The 17,898-nt window shown below is 34.3% G+C and overlaps 1 protein-coding gene across 4 annotated transcripts in view; it reads right to left on the bottom strand.

Moving 5' to 3' along the window:
- Window positions 1–17,898, bottom strand: part of ERBB4 (erb-b2 receptor tyrosine kinase 4) — a 1,115,448-nt gene that overhangs the window by 210,197 nt on the left and 887,353 nt on the right. For all 4 annotated transcript variants that reach the window (XM_079925304.1, XM_079925305.1, XM_079925303.1 and 1 more), the window contains one exon: window positions 13,854–13,952. In XM_079925304.1, the coding sequence (XP_079781430.1) occupies window positions 13,854–13,952 (99 nt within the window). The remainder of the gene's footprint in view (window positions 1–13,853; window positions 13,953–17,898) is intronic.

Below are 17,898 nucleotides of genomic sequence, written 5' to 3' on the forward strand. Positions count from 1 at the left end.
CTCTCATACGTTTCTTTTTTGTTTCATATGAGACTGATTTTGTTCTTACTTACAGGTAAATTTTACCTTGAAATTATGTCACTCTTCCCTATCAAATGCCGAAATGTTCCTAAATTTAAGCACTTGAGAAGGAGAAATCCAAATGATAAATACCACTTAGTAATTCACCAAGACCCCTTGTCCCTGAATACTTTATGCTCTAATGATGATTTGTAAGTTAAATAGTTTAGGTGTATGCCAGTGTTCACATTCAGCCTTATCAACCTCATGGCACAAAGAGACCTTATAATGTAATATCTCATCACCAAAAGGACAGTTAGATAACATAGGATCATGCTTCAAAAATGGCTTAGCTGGCAAATACATATTTTAAACAGACCGCTTGGTTGACTTAAGTATCAGAACTGTCTTTCAACAAGTCTTGATTAGCTCACTGTTAACCTTGAACCAACAGTGACTTGCTTGGAATGCATTTCATTTAAGGTGATGAAAATAATATCTTGCATTACTAACAGAGACTCCTGAAAACCTTCATTTACTATCCACATAATAACAATCTGGCATATACATTACTCTTCAGAAACTGAAACATCACTGTATCTATTTGAATTGCTAATGGGAATAAGAAGAGCCATGCTAAGAAAATCCCTAAATAATAGTAAGTTCCTAAACATAGGCTTTCACTTTCTTACTGTGAAAAGTTGGCATTAATTATGCAAGTCTCTGTGCTAAAGTACATTTTAAAGTCTGGTGGTCTTTGTTGCTTTATTACTATGATGAATGAAAGAAAACTTATTCCACACACCTGGATCACACTTAACAGATTTTACATAAATTGTTTCTTTTTTGTTTTTCTGACATTGTTTTAAGAAGTTCAAGCTAATCAAAGTCTAAATCTAAAAGGGATAAAATAATTTATTGATTAAAAATGGGCAATAATGGACTTCCCTGGTGATGCAGTGGTTAAGAATCTGCTTGCCAATGCAGGGGACACAGGTTCGAGACCTGGTCTGGGAAGATCCACATGCCATGGAGCAACTAAGCCCATGCGCCACGACGACTGAGCCTGTGCTCTAGAGCTTGCTAGCCACAACTACTGAGCCCGCGTGCTGCAACTACTAAAGCCCGCACGCCTAGAGCCTGTGCACTGCAACAAAGAGTAGCCCCGCTGACACAACCAGAGAAAACCCACGTGCAGCAACAAAGACCCAACACAGCCAAAAATAAATGAATAAATAAATAAATTTAAAACAAAAATGGGCAATGACACATAAGCCCAATAAGAAGATAAGTATTAAATTTACTGGAGGAACAGTCTGTACTTCATCTTTGTTCATACTAGAACATGGTATGTTGTTCTACATACAGAGGGACGACTTTGGAAGGATACCTTGAGCTTATGGGTCTTTTCACACTGAATAGTAATTTTAGATAGAACATCTGAAATTGGGAAATATAAGAATTCTCACCCACTACCCATCTCACTGCAACATCTGCCCTGCTGCAGTTCTAACCTATCAGTTTAAATTGGATACTTTTCGATGCAGATGGTGGTGGTTAATTTCCTCTGGACAGCTGATGAAGCATTAAAGGGATGACAGTCTGTTAGTAACAAATCTGTTTACTTCAGGAGCACTGCAAAGACTTTATGCCTTATTAGGAAAGTCCTTTACTCATTTTCCATTAGAAAACTCTGCCAGCACAATTATATTCGTACTGTTTATAAACATCTTAACACACAGTTGTAAACAGTAACATTTCTTTAACAGTTACAAATGTCTGAGAAGTACATAAATACAAATTTACTGTACCAAAAAAAAAGATTACTAAAGAGATATGGAGATATTATAAGAATATAACCTGATTGAGGAGAAAAAGAGAATTTTGTTTTGAAATAGCACTATTTTTTTTTTCTATAGGTGGTTATGTTCAATGACAATTAGATTATCAAGTAGTAGAGTTGGCTTGTTTTTAATGAGCCTGTTGATATTACTCATAGCTATCAAAAGCAAACTAGAAAATATTGTCATGAACATTGAGAGTTTACTGTGAATAAAAGTGAAAAAAAGAATAGTCTTTTCAAAATATGTTCATACCAATAACTCAATAAAATAGGGGATAATTTGTGGCATTCTTTTGGGTGAGCATTTATAGCCAGACATTCTTAATAAATTAACTCCCACAAGTAATAATTCCATTAAGAAGGAAACTGAAAAAATCTTGTTTTTAAGTAAAATATATATATATAATATATATAATATATTATTATATATATATATATAATATATATATTTTAAAAATAAACATATTTGAAATGAGAAATTTCAGGGTTTAAAATAAGGAATCATGCACCTATATCTGAGAACTATATTAAACTCTAATATCATACTATGAGGGAGTTAGTGTTAAATAAATTATAAGAAAATATTTGTACATTAATTTATCCTCTCCTTACTTAAAACAGAATTCAAAAAACAAACAAAACCACACATACTCAATATGGTTAAAGGAAACCCACACACACACATATATATATATATTTTTATATGGCATAAAATATATCAAAATAAATATATATAGTATATAATATATAAGGATAGAAAAAATAAGTTGAAACAGTATTAGTTTATTTCAGAAAATGCATGCATTTTAGACAAATGCAACTAAATAAATTGTAATGCCAAAAAACTTTGGTATTCCTATACTGGTGAAAAGTTTAAAAGATCCCTAAACACACCATTAATGATAATATTTTCTTATACTAATCTCCTATCATACTTTCTTTGTTTCAACCTGATGAAACATTCCGCTTTATCGAGTTACTGTATTACTAGACAAATCTCACTAAGGTTAAGGTTATGCCATGCTAGTTATCTTTATAGTCTTTGGAGTACATAGATAGTACGGGACATTGCACATGGTAGGCATTCCACAAAAGTCTATTAAAAAACAAATGAAGTAAATATATTTTACCCATCCTTCCAAACTAATAATAAAAATCTACTGAAAACTTACTACTCAGTAAATGGCTATTGTGGGAGTTACTAAAGTTTAAAGTAGCTTTTAACCAAAGACATTAACAATTTTGCTGAGGATACAAAAATAACACATAGCTTCAGGTGTTATACCTTAGTACATGCATTATAAACTTAGTAGAAAATAAGAGAACAGAGAGTAATGTAGGTTGAGATTTACTCTTTTTTAAATCAATGTTATATGAAAAATAGAAAATATTGTATTTTGAAGCATCTAGCTGCAAAAGAAAAAAATACTTTTTTGTTAGAATATAGTAACACACTCATTAAGTGAATGAGTGTTCCATTTTGAAATTAATTTTTCATTTTAAGGGAACTTGGCTTATTGCTTTAAACATCGGAGAAAAAACCTTTTCTGCCTTTATACTCAAACCTCTTGTGTTTGCAGCCTTCCCAAAAAGTTTACACGTGCTTCCTACCGTTAATTTACCACATGCTGCTAGAGCTGACAATTTTTAATTTACTGGTCAGATTCACCTATTATTTGTATGCATTATACCAAACATATTCCCGATTCACTAAAATTTCTTTGTGGGAATACAAGGAAATTATAGTGAATATGGTTGAGATCAAGTGGGCCCTTAGATCTTAATTATAAGTTATCCAAAAAAAAAGAAAAGAAAAGAAAAAAAGAACTAGCTCCCTTGGCTATTTTCTTACCAGGAAACAAATGAAAAAGGGAAATTTATTTCCAACTGTAAATCCCAAATGTTTCATTTTCATTTTCCCCAAGTTAACTTTCTCACCTAGCTAAGCAGCATTTCCTGCCATTATTAGCTGCCGGCCCAATATCAGCTGACCAGTATCTGTCAAACTCCTTGCTTCAGTGAGCTTAGGGACTCCTGAGGAATTCCACGTATGCAGACTTCTGCTTACAGCTTCTAATTATTTTCTAACAGATAATGGAACATTTAAGTCCAGAGAGGTTAGATTAAATTTGTTAAGTGGATCAAAACCCTAGATAAAATTCCAGTGGCAAAGATCACTGTAGAAAACCCTAAGCTTTTTAGTTTTGAGATAAAGAGCCCTCGCTGATTGCTTGTTTTCTGGGACAAACTGGTCTCACAATGTTATACTACCTCAGAGGTATTCATTCTTATTTCTAATCACACGGTGCCAAGCTCTATGTAAACTATAAGCTGTGAGTGCCAAAAACATGGCTTCTTAGGAACTGCAGCAGCATTTAGAAAGTTCAAAAGAATATATGGATATCATTTTCTTTACTGGGAAAAAAAAAAAGATCGAGCTATTTATGTAGTAAGTATAGTACAACTTATTGTTTTAACGGGGTCAAAGGAGTATAGACTCTATGGTAATAATTTTATGCGAAGTGGTCATGATGAGGTTAAAATGCTTAGGCAATACATCAGAATTTTTTAATTTGTATAATTCAGAGGATTTGTCTACAGTTTTTGTAGAAATTCATAACACTCAGTTTGATTTTCTAATTTGAGGGTAAGAATGAGTGACATAAAATGTCATATGGAGGAATATTAAATAAAAAGAAAATGATGAGGTCATCAACAGAGCTTTGAGGAGCAAGAATACCTCTTGAGCAAAGCTTGGATTCAATGAATGCAATGGGCCACCTCAGGAGCTCAGAAGAAAAAACTCAGAAGAAATAAAACTCTGTGAAGGAACTGCCACTTGTTTTACTGCTTATGGCCACCATCTCTCTCTAAGATAGGGTGATCTTTTGGTGGAGGCAGAGTAATGGTATGAGAAGTCAGTAGACTTTGAAACCAGAGAGCTGTCAGTTCAAATCCAGGCTCTGCCTTCCCTTATTGGATTCAGAATAAGAGAAATGATTTAAATCCTATCTGAAAGCTTAATTCTCCTCACAAATAGGCATATTAATACCCATCTGTAGGCTTTCCTTTGGCTCAATCTAGGTGCAAAGAATCATTCTTTCTTTACTTCATAATTTATAATTTTGGTCTTAATTTTATACATTAGGTTCTAGAATATATGTTTTAAAAATATGTCCACTATTAATAGTTGCTCCATGGTGGAACATGATTAAGTCTTCTTGCTAGACCAATCCCTTTTCACTCTGGCTTTGCTGTCATTGAGTTAAAGTTTTTGTACAAATCCACCATACTCCATTGTACAGATTAACTCTTGCAGTTTAGTACAAATAAAACAGTACCCAAACTTGTCCTTGTTAATATAATATCTTCATTTAATCTGGATGGGAATCACCCATATGTGACCCAGGATTACCGAAACCTGTTGCTGAATGTAGGGTTAATCTTGAAACTTGAAGATCTCAAGCAATCTGGGGATGCTCTCTGTCTACTTCTACTTTTACTATGACCATTACAATAACCATTAACTAGGATGATGATGGAGGTAAGGCCAACAGAGTTTCTATTACAAATTCTTTGGGTGCAACCAGACATACTGTCAATCTGTTTAGTTTCTGATAGTCTATGCTTTGCAGACAAACCTGTGACACAAACACGTGACTAATACAGCAGTGGTGGGAGGTAGAATGAGGAATTCTTTTGATCATGGTGAGAAAACGATCATAAAAGAGTTCAAGATATCCTTGTGAGTAGTAATTTCTGTATAACCATTTTAGCAATACCAAGCATGTGGTCATTCATAGATGATTACCCAGTGTTGTAATAAATTTACAAAAGCACATTGAAAAAATATGATGGAGTATATTTACCATTTATCCATATACCACAGTGGAGTGAATATATATAAGTATATAAAATTTATAATAATATTTATATTATATTAATATAATTGTAATATATATCTATAATATATAATAATATATAATATTAATATATAAGTTAACATTTATATTTATTTACTCCACTATGCAGATACACATATATGTGTGTGTATGCTATTGCAAATATCACAGCATATTAAGCCTTCATTTCCTGAACAAAATCACTGCTGTATGAATAAATAAAATCACTTTATGGCACATAATATAAACCAGGATTTTATTCAGATGGTCCTTTCCTCTTACAGAAACAATATTTTATATCTGTGAATCTAGAAACAGAGAATTAAGCATTAACAAAATCATCTATGTCAAGGTTTGATATATTTCAAATTTGCTGATTTTCTGGAAGTTCTATTTCCTGGTCTATGTTTGCCCTGTGGGCAAAAGCTTTCTACCTGAATTTTATGAGCAATCTTCATATTGTAAACAGCTCTTCCTACTGATGCAGTCAAAACGAGTGGGGATTCTTCCTAAACCATCATAATTAGCAAATACCGCTTGGATTGGAGTCAGAAACTGCACGTGATCAGCGTCATTCTCTCCCAGCTGTATGGTGGCACAGCAATACATCCTCTAATCATGTATGAAACTCCCCAAATTGTGGAGTTTAGAGAGCTGGAAAACGCCTACAGTACGGAAAGCAAAGCCTTTAACAGACTACTGATTTCCATTCACTGAATTTAAATATTGGTACAGTAGACAATGTGCCTCCCATATATAATGGAAACATTCACAGGGAAGCGTTCAGAAGATCCCCATTAGGGGTGGTTACTGGCCTCTTGCACACATAGAAAGTCTATAAGGGGTTTTCTTTCTCAAAGGGCTTTCAGAGGGTACACTGAGACCTACTTCAGAGTCAATATAAAGGACTATTCCCCAGCGACATGTTGATGCTCTGGTTTCAAAACGTTTAATAAACTTATTTTGTAGAAATAAATCAGAGATGAACAATATAAATATGTAAGGAAAATTAAAGTATAATTTAAGTATGATTTAAAGTAAATAGACACAGGACTGTTGGAGGGGAATATTAAGTCAATTAGTCTGGAGTAGAGAGGCTTCAGGGAGGAATATTAACAACCTATAAAAATAGAAAAATCATTCAGTCAATTAACCACGTACTTATTGCTTTCTAACCAGATGCTTGTATTGCGCTTGCCATTAGAGATGCAGACGAGACGTGGGGTCAACAGACAGTCCCTGTCATCAAAGATCCTGTAGTCTAGTGATGGAGAGTGGGATTCTACAATGATTACTAGGACAAATAAATCTATAATAATCACAATAAATGCATAATTTTTTCCTGAATGTTATTAGTAGGTTATAATTTAGTTTAAGGGGTCAGGAAAGGTATCTTTGAGGAAGTCTACTTAAGCTGAGAAAATAATGATAACCAAAAGTTCATTAGGCGTAACCAGGAGAAGGAAACTGGGGAAAAGCACTGACTGGTTTGCTTGGCTTGTAAGAGGAGTGGAAAGAAAGTCAGTGAAGAGAAAGAAGACTGGGAGAAGAGTTAGGAGCCCTGGAAGCCAAGGGTCTAATATTTTATTTTGCTTTCGTGAAAACACTGGAAGGTTTTATTTTGCTTTAGTGAAAACACTGTATTAAAAAACAGGGAGATCAAACTGGAAGCTCTTTTTACAATTCAAGCTGGAGAAGTTGATGGCTTGGATTAAGGGGGTGGCAATGGGATATAAAAAGAAGATGATGCTCTCTAAATGTGTTTTTGGCATAGAATCAAAGCATTTTCTCTTGAATTTGTAATGAGTAGTTTGAGGGGTTGTGACATTTAAGGATGAATCCCAAATTTCTGATGGGTACAATAAAGTAAATAAATATACACATTCTTTAAATGGGTAAGATTAAGTGCAGAAGAGATTAAGAAAAGAAGATGAAAAGGTAAATTCTGAGTGTGTTAAACTTGAGATTCCCCTGAGATTTCAGTGTGGTGATATCAAGGATGGAGATGAGGTCAGATTCATAAAATAGACTTAGAGATGAAATTTGAGAATCTAGTGAGATGTTCTACAAAACATGTATATTAAAAAGAGGTCTAGAACGTAGCACTGGGAAATTTTAGTATTTCTAGGATTGTTTGCCGGCATGATTCTGAGAAGCAAGAAAGTTGAAGATTTTTAAGAATGTGATTATGGGATAAGGTCGGGGGATAAATTGGGAGATTGGGACTGACATATATACACTACTATTTATAAAATAGATAACTAATAAGAACCTGCTGTGTAGCACAGGGAACATTACTCAATGCTCTGTAATGGCCTATATGGGAAAAGAATCTAAAAGAAAAGAAAAAAAAGACTGAATATATGTATATGTATAATTGATTCACTTTGCTGTACACCTGAAGCTAACACAACATTGTAAACCAACTATACTCCAATAAAAAATTTTAAAAAAATAATGTGATTATAAGATGGTCCACAAATTCAAGATTATTATGAAGGGATGCGAGGACAGGTGGCAGCTGAGGGATAGTGAGAAACAGCGAAGAGTCAATGAATGGGAGACATCAAAAAGGGTTAAATGTTTCTCAAGTAGTTACTATAGGAAAAGAACTGGAGGGAAAGGAGAATATAGTTGGAGAATTAGGTGTTTGATTGAGTGATTTCAGATGTGATGCCATTTCAGACCGAGTTCTCTACAACTAACAGGACATGAACCAGGGCCAATGAAATAACTATAACAGAAGTGATTTACTCTAGTTACTGGTACTTTTTTCTTTTCTTTTTAGTAGAGTTTTGGAAGACTAAATTCTGTTTCTAATGGAGTTTGGAATCTCTTTCTGAAGTTATTGCTTTATTTTTAAAAGCAAAACAACTATCCAAAACTTTTCTTAATTACTTTAGCAATAATTTTTCTTAACGTAAAAAGGATTGGTTAACCAATTTTTCAAAATCATGCAAGCAGGGCTTCCCTGGTGGTGCAGTGGTTGAGAGTCCGCCTGTCGATGCAGGGGACACGGGTTCGTGTCCCGGTCCGGGAAGATCCCACAGGCTGCGAAGCGGCTGGGCCCCTGAGCCATGGCCGCTGAGCCTGCGCGTCCAGAGCCTGTACTCCACAACGGGAGAGGCCACAACAGTGAGAGGCCCGCGTACCGCAAAAAAAAAAAATCAAGCAAGCAGTATAGAATCCTGTGACATGTAAGTAGTGGGCTTTTAATAAAAAGGAATTTTATGTTTTTCACCTCTGAAATGAATGAATTGTATTCATATATGCAAATTAGCAAAATCTATTAGGCCTAAAGATATAATATAATTAAATTATATGCATTTTAAAAAATCCACTATTAGTATAATACAGGATCTAGCTAAGAGTTATTGTTAACTATGGGAAGCCATATGTATGAAAATATTGTAATGTGAAAATAATGTTATAGAACAAAATATCTTTTCCAATCGTTCTGTAAATCTGCTATAATCTAGGAGAAAATGTAAATCTTACCAAAAAATTGTTTGTCTCACCCCACTAATATGGCAGCAACAAGAGTTGAAACAGCTCTCACTAAGACACTGAGTATCATAAAGACAATACAGAGAAGAGTAACAGAAACAATGGACACATCTTCAGAAAACAATAAAACGACTGTTGTGTAAGATAAAAGTTCCTATTGTATAGGAAGAAGAAAACTAGTTATTTTTCTTTTAATAAGAAAATTACCATTTACACAATAAGGTTGGCTGATCTGAAACACCTTTCCTTGCAGCACCTTTTCATGAACTATGTGGTTGATTTGGTGGCAAAGCTGAAACTGAAGCCAAGAAGATTCAAGTTCTCTCTAACCTGAAGTATTATTGATCAGTCACTGGAACTTAGGATAATTATGGCATTTCTTTTATCCTAGATTAGTTCTTTCTAAGAAAACATAAATTAAGTAAAACATTTAAAGATATATGCACTTCCTTGGCAAATAAAATAATGTCAAATGGTAGTGGGCTTAAATATCAGGGGAAACAAACAAACAAACAAAAAACAGAGTAGTGGAAGCTCAGATAAACTCAAGAGCCTGTCTGATTTGACCAGACCAGGGTCCCCAATTCCAGGGATCTTGCTCAATAGCATCATTTTTTAAGTATCTGTTGTGCATCATTTGATGAATTTAAAAACAAAGAAGAGACAAAAAACACCCGTGTTTTCCCAATGAAATGGTGCTATTTGAAGCAAGAACTAGGAGAGTGCATAAATGTAGGCATTCTTCTTAAGAAGGTGGACCTTTAGAGTCATTTTCTTAATGTTCAATGTGATCTTCCTTTATGTGAATGAAGAATGTACTGGCCACTCACTAGCAGTGTGTTATTATCATCATTATGAATCCATTAGACATACTTAGGTGAGCTGAGTAACAGCCTTGTGACCAAATCCTCCGTCTCTTGCTTTTAGTGTAGCATTTAATAGAACACAAATTGCTCCTTATTTATTTTTGCCTATGGTAAAAATTCTAAGGAAATATAAAAGTCCTCTCCTTTGCCCTTGGATATCAATAGAAGTAGTAGATGTAGTGAGTTTTGAGTATTAAGTTGTTGCATGTTTGTCATTATTGTAACAAGTGAGTCACAGCTATATCTGATAAACCTAGTAGTAGTAGTTATTAAATCTGGAATATTCTACCCTAAGAGTAAAGCTGCAGGGAGGGAGGGCAGCAAAAAGGTCTAACGCTTAATAAAAGTATGCAGTTTCCATTGTCTTTGGAAGCTGTATTTTCCTCCTATACAATGATATGAAACACAGGCACATACATGCATATTAATACTAATACACACATAACCAGTCTGCAAAGGAGACATGTGGCATGGTTGCAGTTATTTTAGTTTGAAAGTTATCCTTGGAACACTCTACCATAGTGCTGTACCTTAGTTGATTTCCTCCTGCCTTTCTTTGCCTAATGGCTTTCTCTTGCTACTGAAGCCTGTTTTGCCACACTCTGCAGGTAGCATATGCAGGAGAATAAATGTCTTTCTCTCCCAGTTGCTCTCAACCAATGACTGACAGCTGGAGTCCTTTCATCGTCTCCCTTACATTTTAAGGAGAGTAACTCGGAGGTGTACGTCCTACACTGGCTGCCAGAGTCTCTCCAATGGAAAGAAGCTCCAGTCACTCATGAAGGCAGATGACTTTACTGATTCTCCTGTCTCATTTCCATATTCCCTTACTGATGAGTCCCTCACCTCCAAAAGAAACTATCAATACTTTCACTCAAATCCTTGTCTCAGGGTCAGCTTCTGCTTCTGGAAGAGCCCAAACTAAGACATATGTCAAACATGACTTTTAACTTAATAACCCTGAGAATATTTGCAATTTCAACTCAATTCTTAGGTCCAAATTGCAAATAATTTTGCTAACATAGACCTTTTGTGGTTTGATATGTTATTTAAGCACTTATAATGATCTTCACACATAATAGATGAGGTAAAAATGTAGGTATGAAAAGTAGGTATATGTTTGTATTAAAGTTATACCAGCCTACTTAAAATACTGAATTCACCATTAATTTTTCCAGTTCAGCAGTATTTTAATTGTTGTGAAGCTATCCTAATGTTTTAAAAGTTGAGAAAAGAGTAAGAAGTGTTTCTGCTTGATATTTATTGAAACTCTGCCAACAGCAGTTCATCAATCTGTTAATCTTCTAGCAGTTATTCACCAGGTAGGAAAGGTGCAGTCAAAATATTTTCCCTAATTTTTTTTTTTCATTTTTAAGAAGATCAGACTCTTTAGAGTCTGTTGGTCACCAGATCTATCAACCATCTAGGAAAATGATGCCTTCATGGCTCAATCAGAGCTTCATCTAAATTTCAGCAGAAATCTGTAACTTCAAGCTGCCATCCCCACTCCTGTTTCCATGGGAATAGACTTCAGATGAGGGAAAAGAAAAAATGGACGGGGTTAGGAGCTTTCAAATAGTCATTCAAAATCATGATGAGGTTTTCAAAGCTTCTCTCCTAGGTGATTATTTTGTAGCCTCTTAACCCCTTTTTGCCAGTCTGTTTCCATGGAAATATGACAAAAATGGCTGTCCAAGCCTCCAGCAGAGATTATTAGCATTCTTGTGAATTTCAGCTTTGGCTGCTGTCTAGACTGGGCAAGATCTTTTACTATCAGTTTTACATATTAACTACACTGTTTCTACTCATTGTCTTTTTTCTTTATCATTTTTACTTCTTTGAAAGTTCCCTTCACAAATTTATACTTATGATCAAGATCAAATTGATCGTGACATCACTGAAAAAAGCTTGTTTTACATTTTAATATTTGAACCGGCTGTAGAGAGCGTCAGAAATTTTAGAGACCGGCAGAAGGAACATTATTTAGTTATTGGACTCAATGTCTGTTAGATAGGTGTTGATAGATATGCAGCAAGAATCATATTTAAAATATTTAGTAACTGTTAAGACACAGCACTGAAACCAAGGGGGACACTGTGGGCTCCTGGGATCTGGAGCCTTTCTGTTCAGCCTCAGTGACCTTCCCTGAGTTCCAAAGGGCAGGTTCAAACAGTTGTTAATCAGGGAAGGGAGGGGATTCAGAGACAAGGAAGGAGCAGGCAAGAAACAATAGGGTCCCGGGATACAAATAACAATATCTTTGTGCTCTTTACAGAAAGAAAACCCCCAACAAATGGAAATTGTTAGCATTCTTCATTCCAGATTAAAGGAACCAGAAAAGCTCTTCAAGACACCAACTGAGGCCAGATTAAAGGAAAGGAGGCCCTGCACACACCCTAATCTTATCAGCAATCCCACCCTTGAACCACTGCTATAGAACTCCTCACTAAACTCACTAAACCCTCGGGGTTGGGACACACAGTTTTGAGGGCAAGAGCCTGCTCTGTGTCCCTCTGCCAGGCACAGCAATAAAGCTATTCTTCACCCAAACTCTGTCTCCGAGGTTCGATTCGGCACTGGTACACAGAGACAGAGCTTTCGGCATCTGCACCAACCAATCAGAGCAACAGGTTGGTCCCACTTAAATTATCAGCCCTATTGTATAACGACCAATAAGTTGTTAAACTAAAAGTAGCCCTATATAAGATGAGTATAGCGTTAGACCCAAATAAATTATCCAGCGCCACAAACTGAGCTCCTATAAAACTTACAAAAGAGCGTACAAGAGAAAAGGATAGAAAAACATAGCAATTTGTCTTTTTAAAAATCAAAGTGCATATTCTTTTATATGAAGGTCATTTGAAAATCAAAATCATTCTTATTACTGAAGACATTATGCTAAAAGATAGAGAAAGAATACATATGGGTCTTTGACAGCACCTCTGGCAAGATATCTTGTGTTGAATGTGAAAAAATAACAGCATGCTACATACATAGTTTCACTTGTTGTACCTTCTGAAATTTGCTGAGCAGCTCAATCTACAATTATTGCTAGGGGAAATCTTAAAGTTCTGGTTGACCTTATAAAGTACTTTCATTCTTCAGAACTCTGGAGTATTTTACCTATAAGGTCTTGTCTTATGAATATGAATTGAAAAAAACAAGTTTCAATGTGTAATTATCTGAGTTAGTGGGTTCCTAATTTAAATTTAACAGCAACTAACTCACTATCAAAACTAATCTTGATTGATGTTTTCAAGTAATATATCATAACAACAATAAAATAAAGCAGTCTGATTTTCCAAATCATCGTCACTACTCTCAAATGCAGTCTGGCATAGTAGTTAAACACATGGCCGTTGAGGGCAGGATTTGGTCAGCAAGCCAAATCTGGCTTTTAGCTTGCTTGTGTAAATAAAGTTTTACTGGAACACATTCATACCCATTCGCCCATTCCTGTGTTTTTTTTTTTTTTTTTAATTGTCTATGGCTGCTTATCTACTAAAAGGAGAGAGTTGAGTAGTTGTCACAAAAACCACATTGCAGGAAAAGCCTGAATATTTATTCTCTGGTCTTTTAAGCAAAAGTTTGCTGACCCTTGCTCAAGCCTTTAATTATAAGATTATACCATTTCCAGAGAAGACACTTTGAAGTTGGAGTCTTTTTTTTTTTTGAATTCTAAAAGCAGTCTATTAATAATGGATAAAAACGTGATTGCCTGCTGTCTGTACTTACATCCATAAACTCCACATTGGCTTTGGGACCAGTTGTTTCATTAAGAATCTTAATAGCCACAGGAATCTTCACTGTTTCTCCTTCAGGGACCCAAATACCCTTGGGAGGAAAAAAGTCACATTAAATCTATATTAAGACATACAACATTTAGACCAGAAACAAAATTTGATTAAACACTTGACCTATTAATACCTTAAAAAATAATTTAGAAGTTCCATATTTTGTCATTCAATCAACAAATGTTTTTCAAGCACCTGTTATATGTTACAAATTACTCAGCAACTTTGTTTTCTGCTTTCATTACCTGAAGGTGGATCATATATGTATTCTGCTTTCAAGGTGTTTACGCTATTATCAAGTTCAATTTGTGTACATGAAAAAGGCTTTGAATAGTAAAAAAAAAAAAAAAAAGAAGAAGAAAAAGAAAAAACATTGAAATAATAATAATATTTGACTTGGATGATATCATCAACTTCTCACAACTTTGAGAAAGCTGTTTTGATTTTTGAACTTCAATTGTCTTATTTGTAGTTTAGAAGACTGGGGTAATTAATGTTGGAGGTTCTTTTCAGCTTTAATATTATCTAATTATTCTGCAACTAAAAATAAAATGAAATAAAAAAGCATATTCTTATGTATCAAAATTCAGATTGATTTAAGAATTAATTTTCTAAGGTTGATTGTATAAGAATTAGTTTTCAGGGCTTCCCAGGGGGCGCAGTGGTTGAGTCCGCCTGCCGATGCAGGGAACACGGGTTCGTGTCCCGGTCCGGGAAGATCCCACATGCCGCAGAGCGGCTGGGCCCGTGAGCCATGGCCGCTGAGCCTGCGTGTCCGGAGCCTGTGCTCCGCAACGGGAGAGGCCACAACAGTGAGAGGCCCACGTACCACAAAAAAAAAAAAGAATTAATAGTTTTCAAAGGCAAGTACTAGGGAGTATTGAGCACATATTAATTTGTCTATATTATTTAATATTCAAGGATTTTTATTATTTCTGAAGTAATACAAAATATTTATATTAGTCACTGAAAGTTCTCTCTTCCTCTAGAGACATAATTATATTCAAACAGGACCTGTGTATTGTGGGAAAGTATAAAGTTGGCAGGGTTTGGGTAAAGTACAACTTTAGCTAAATAACAGCATTTCTGAGTAAATAATTCAATCATCTGAATGAGGATAATGATACTGGTAATACAGGGATGCATAGAATATACAAGAATATATTTTTTTAAGTGTATCGTCCCAAAGGAACACAGAAGCAGATATGAGGTTACATGTAAAAAAAAAAATCTCAAATTTTAATTTATTAGCCTTGACATCAAAAATGTCTTCTAAGGACAGTTTTAACATTAAAATGAAAGGAAGAAAAAAAAAAGTCTACTATTCCTGAGCAGAACATCTCCACTTCCTGTTTTTCTTAATATCAGCTGGTTGTAGTTATAAGGAAAATATTTTTAAAAGTTTTTCACTTAGTACTTCTATGCTAAGACATATGTATTTGTGTTATCCAAAGTAGTAATAATAGAAGACCTAAACACAAGAATTATTAAAAAGTCAAAATAATAAAGAAAAAAAGACTTTAACCTTTAGAAGGTGAATTTAAGGGTTATGTTCTTAGAGTGAATAGGGAAAGCTATATGTCAAATGCACAATAATAAGCCAAGTTCCCTGCAGTATATTTTTTTTTTGTAAATTATTAACGTAAAAATGAGAAAAAAAAAGCCCAAGACCCATTTTCTTTTTGATGGTACTAGGGTGGAGAACAGGCTTACCGTTATTTAAAAAAGTAACAACAGAGGGGGTTACCTTATAAAGATATAGCATCAATATTAAAATATTCCTAAAGTATACTTTTGAAATAAGAATATACATTCAGTGTGAATTAATTTGCACTGCTTTTTAAATTAGTATAGTCATTATTTTCCAGGCTCCATCAGACCACAGTTCAACTATGCTGATACCATGATATTGGTTCAAATCTTTTATGTTTAAACACAGTGTATCTTCAACCAGAAGGAAGCATTAACCAAGTAATTGGCTAAGCCAACTTGAATTTCTGTGGTCAAGAATAGTTCTTTAAAGACAGTATGTCCTTGTAAGAACTAATATATTAATTAAAACTTAGGGTCAACAATATACACTGTAGGCATAAATTTAAACATACTTATGGAACTTTCAATAAGCTTTTAATAGAGGTAATTTCAATACATGTGCAACACTCTTGGACAGTGGGCAAATAAGTGTTGTTAAAAATATTAATAAAGCTTTATTATTAAATAATAATAAAATATTATTAATATTTTACCTTCTGAGGTCACTAGATAATATTTAGTCTTGAGTTATATGGTATTCATGATTTAAAATAAAATTCAATTTCCAGACCGTACCATCTTGAAAAATACAACCATGACTATATGCAAGGTACATGCCAAGATTGAGTTACTTTTAAAATGGAAGTCCATTTTTTTCCTAGCACAATATAAATAGAGAAACAGATAGGATACATTGTGTCTCTTTAAACAGAAAAAGGATTTGAAGACTAGAAGGTATCAAGTCAGCCTAGAATAGTTTATATTCAAATTAGGTACTCAGCTAATATATTTTTTTTTAATTTTTATTGGAGTATAGTTGTTTTACAATGTTGTGTTAGTTTCTACCATACAGCAAAGTTAATCAGCTATACATATACATATATCCTCTCTTTTTTGGACTTTCTTCCCATTTAGGTCACCACAGAGCACTGAGTAGTGTTCCCTGTGCTATACAGTAGGTTCTCATTAGTTATCTGTTTTACACATAATATCAATAGTGTATATATGTCAATTCCAATCTCCCAGTACATCCCACTCTCCTTTCCCCCTTGGTATTCATACGTTTATTCTCTACATCTGTGTCTTGTCTGTGTCTCTATCTCTGCTTTGTAAATAAGATTGTCTACACCAATATTTTTAGATTCCATATATATGCATTAATATACAATATGTTTTCCTCTTTTTGACTTACTTCATTCTGTATGACAGTCTCTAGGTCCATCTACGTCTCTACAAATGACCCAATTTCATTCCTTTTTATGGCTGAGTAATTCTCCATTGTATATGTACCACATCTTCCTTATCCATTTCTCTGTTGACGGACATTTAGGTTATTTCCATGTCCTGGCTACTGTAAATAGTGCTGCAATGAACATTGGGGTGCATGTGTCTTTTTGAATTATAGTTTTCTCTGTGTATATGCCCAGTAGTGGGATTGCTGGGTCACATGACAGTTCTATTTTTAGTTTTTAAAGGAACCTCACACTGTTCTCCACAGTGGCTGTATCAATTTACATTCCCAACAACAGGGCATGAGGGTTCCCTTTTCTCCACACCCTCTCCAGCATTTGTTGTTTGTAGATTTTTTGATGATGGCCATTCTGACCTGTGTGAGGTGATATCACATTGTAGTTTTGATTTGCATTCCTCTAATAATTAGTGATGTTGAGCATTTTTTCATGTGTTAGTTGGACATCTGTATGTCTTCTTTGGAGAAATGTCTATTTAGGTTTTCTGCCCATTTTTGGATTGGGTTGTTTGCTTTTTTGTTATTGAGCTGCATGAGATGTTTGTATATTTTGGAGATTAATCCTTTGTCAGTTGCTTCATTTGCAAATATTTTCTCCCATTCTGAGGGTTGCCTTTTTCATCTTGTTTATGGTTTCTTTTGCTGTGCAAAAGCTTTTAAGTTTAATGAGGTCCCATTTATTTTTGTTTTTATTCTCATTACTCTAGGAGGTGGGTCAAAAAACATCAGCTAATAATTCTGAATTTAATTGAACAAAATATGCAGAACAAAAGATTAAGAAACTTTTGCATTTTGACCATAGAATAAAAGTTTTATTTTAAAGAGATTACATTATTTTTGGAAAATTCAAGAGAGAAAATTAAGGTTTATATTCCAATTGTTAATAATTTCCATTAAATAAATCTGTCTTAAATATAAGAAAATAACATTTTAAGATGTAAAGTTCTTAAGATCTTACATATTTTAGCCAACATATTTGTAAAAA

This window comes from Stenella coeruleoalba (assembly GCF_951394435.1).
Source record: "Stenella coeruleoalba genome assembly, chromosome: 6".
Lineage (NCBI taxonomy): Eukaryota > Metazoa > Chordata > Mammalia > Artiodactyla > Delphinidae > Stenella > Stenella coeruleoalba.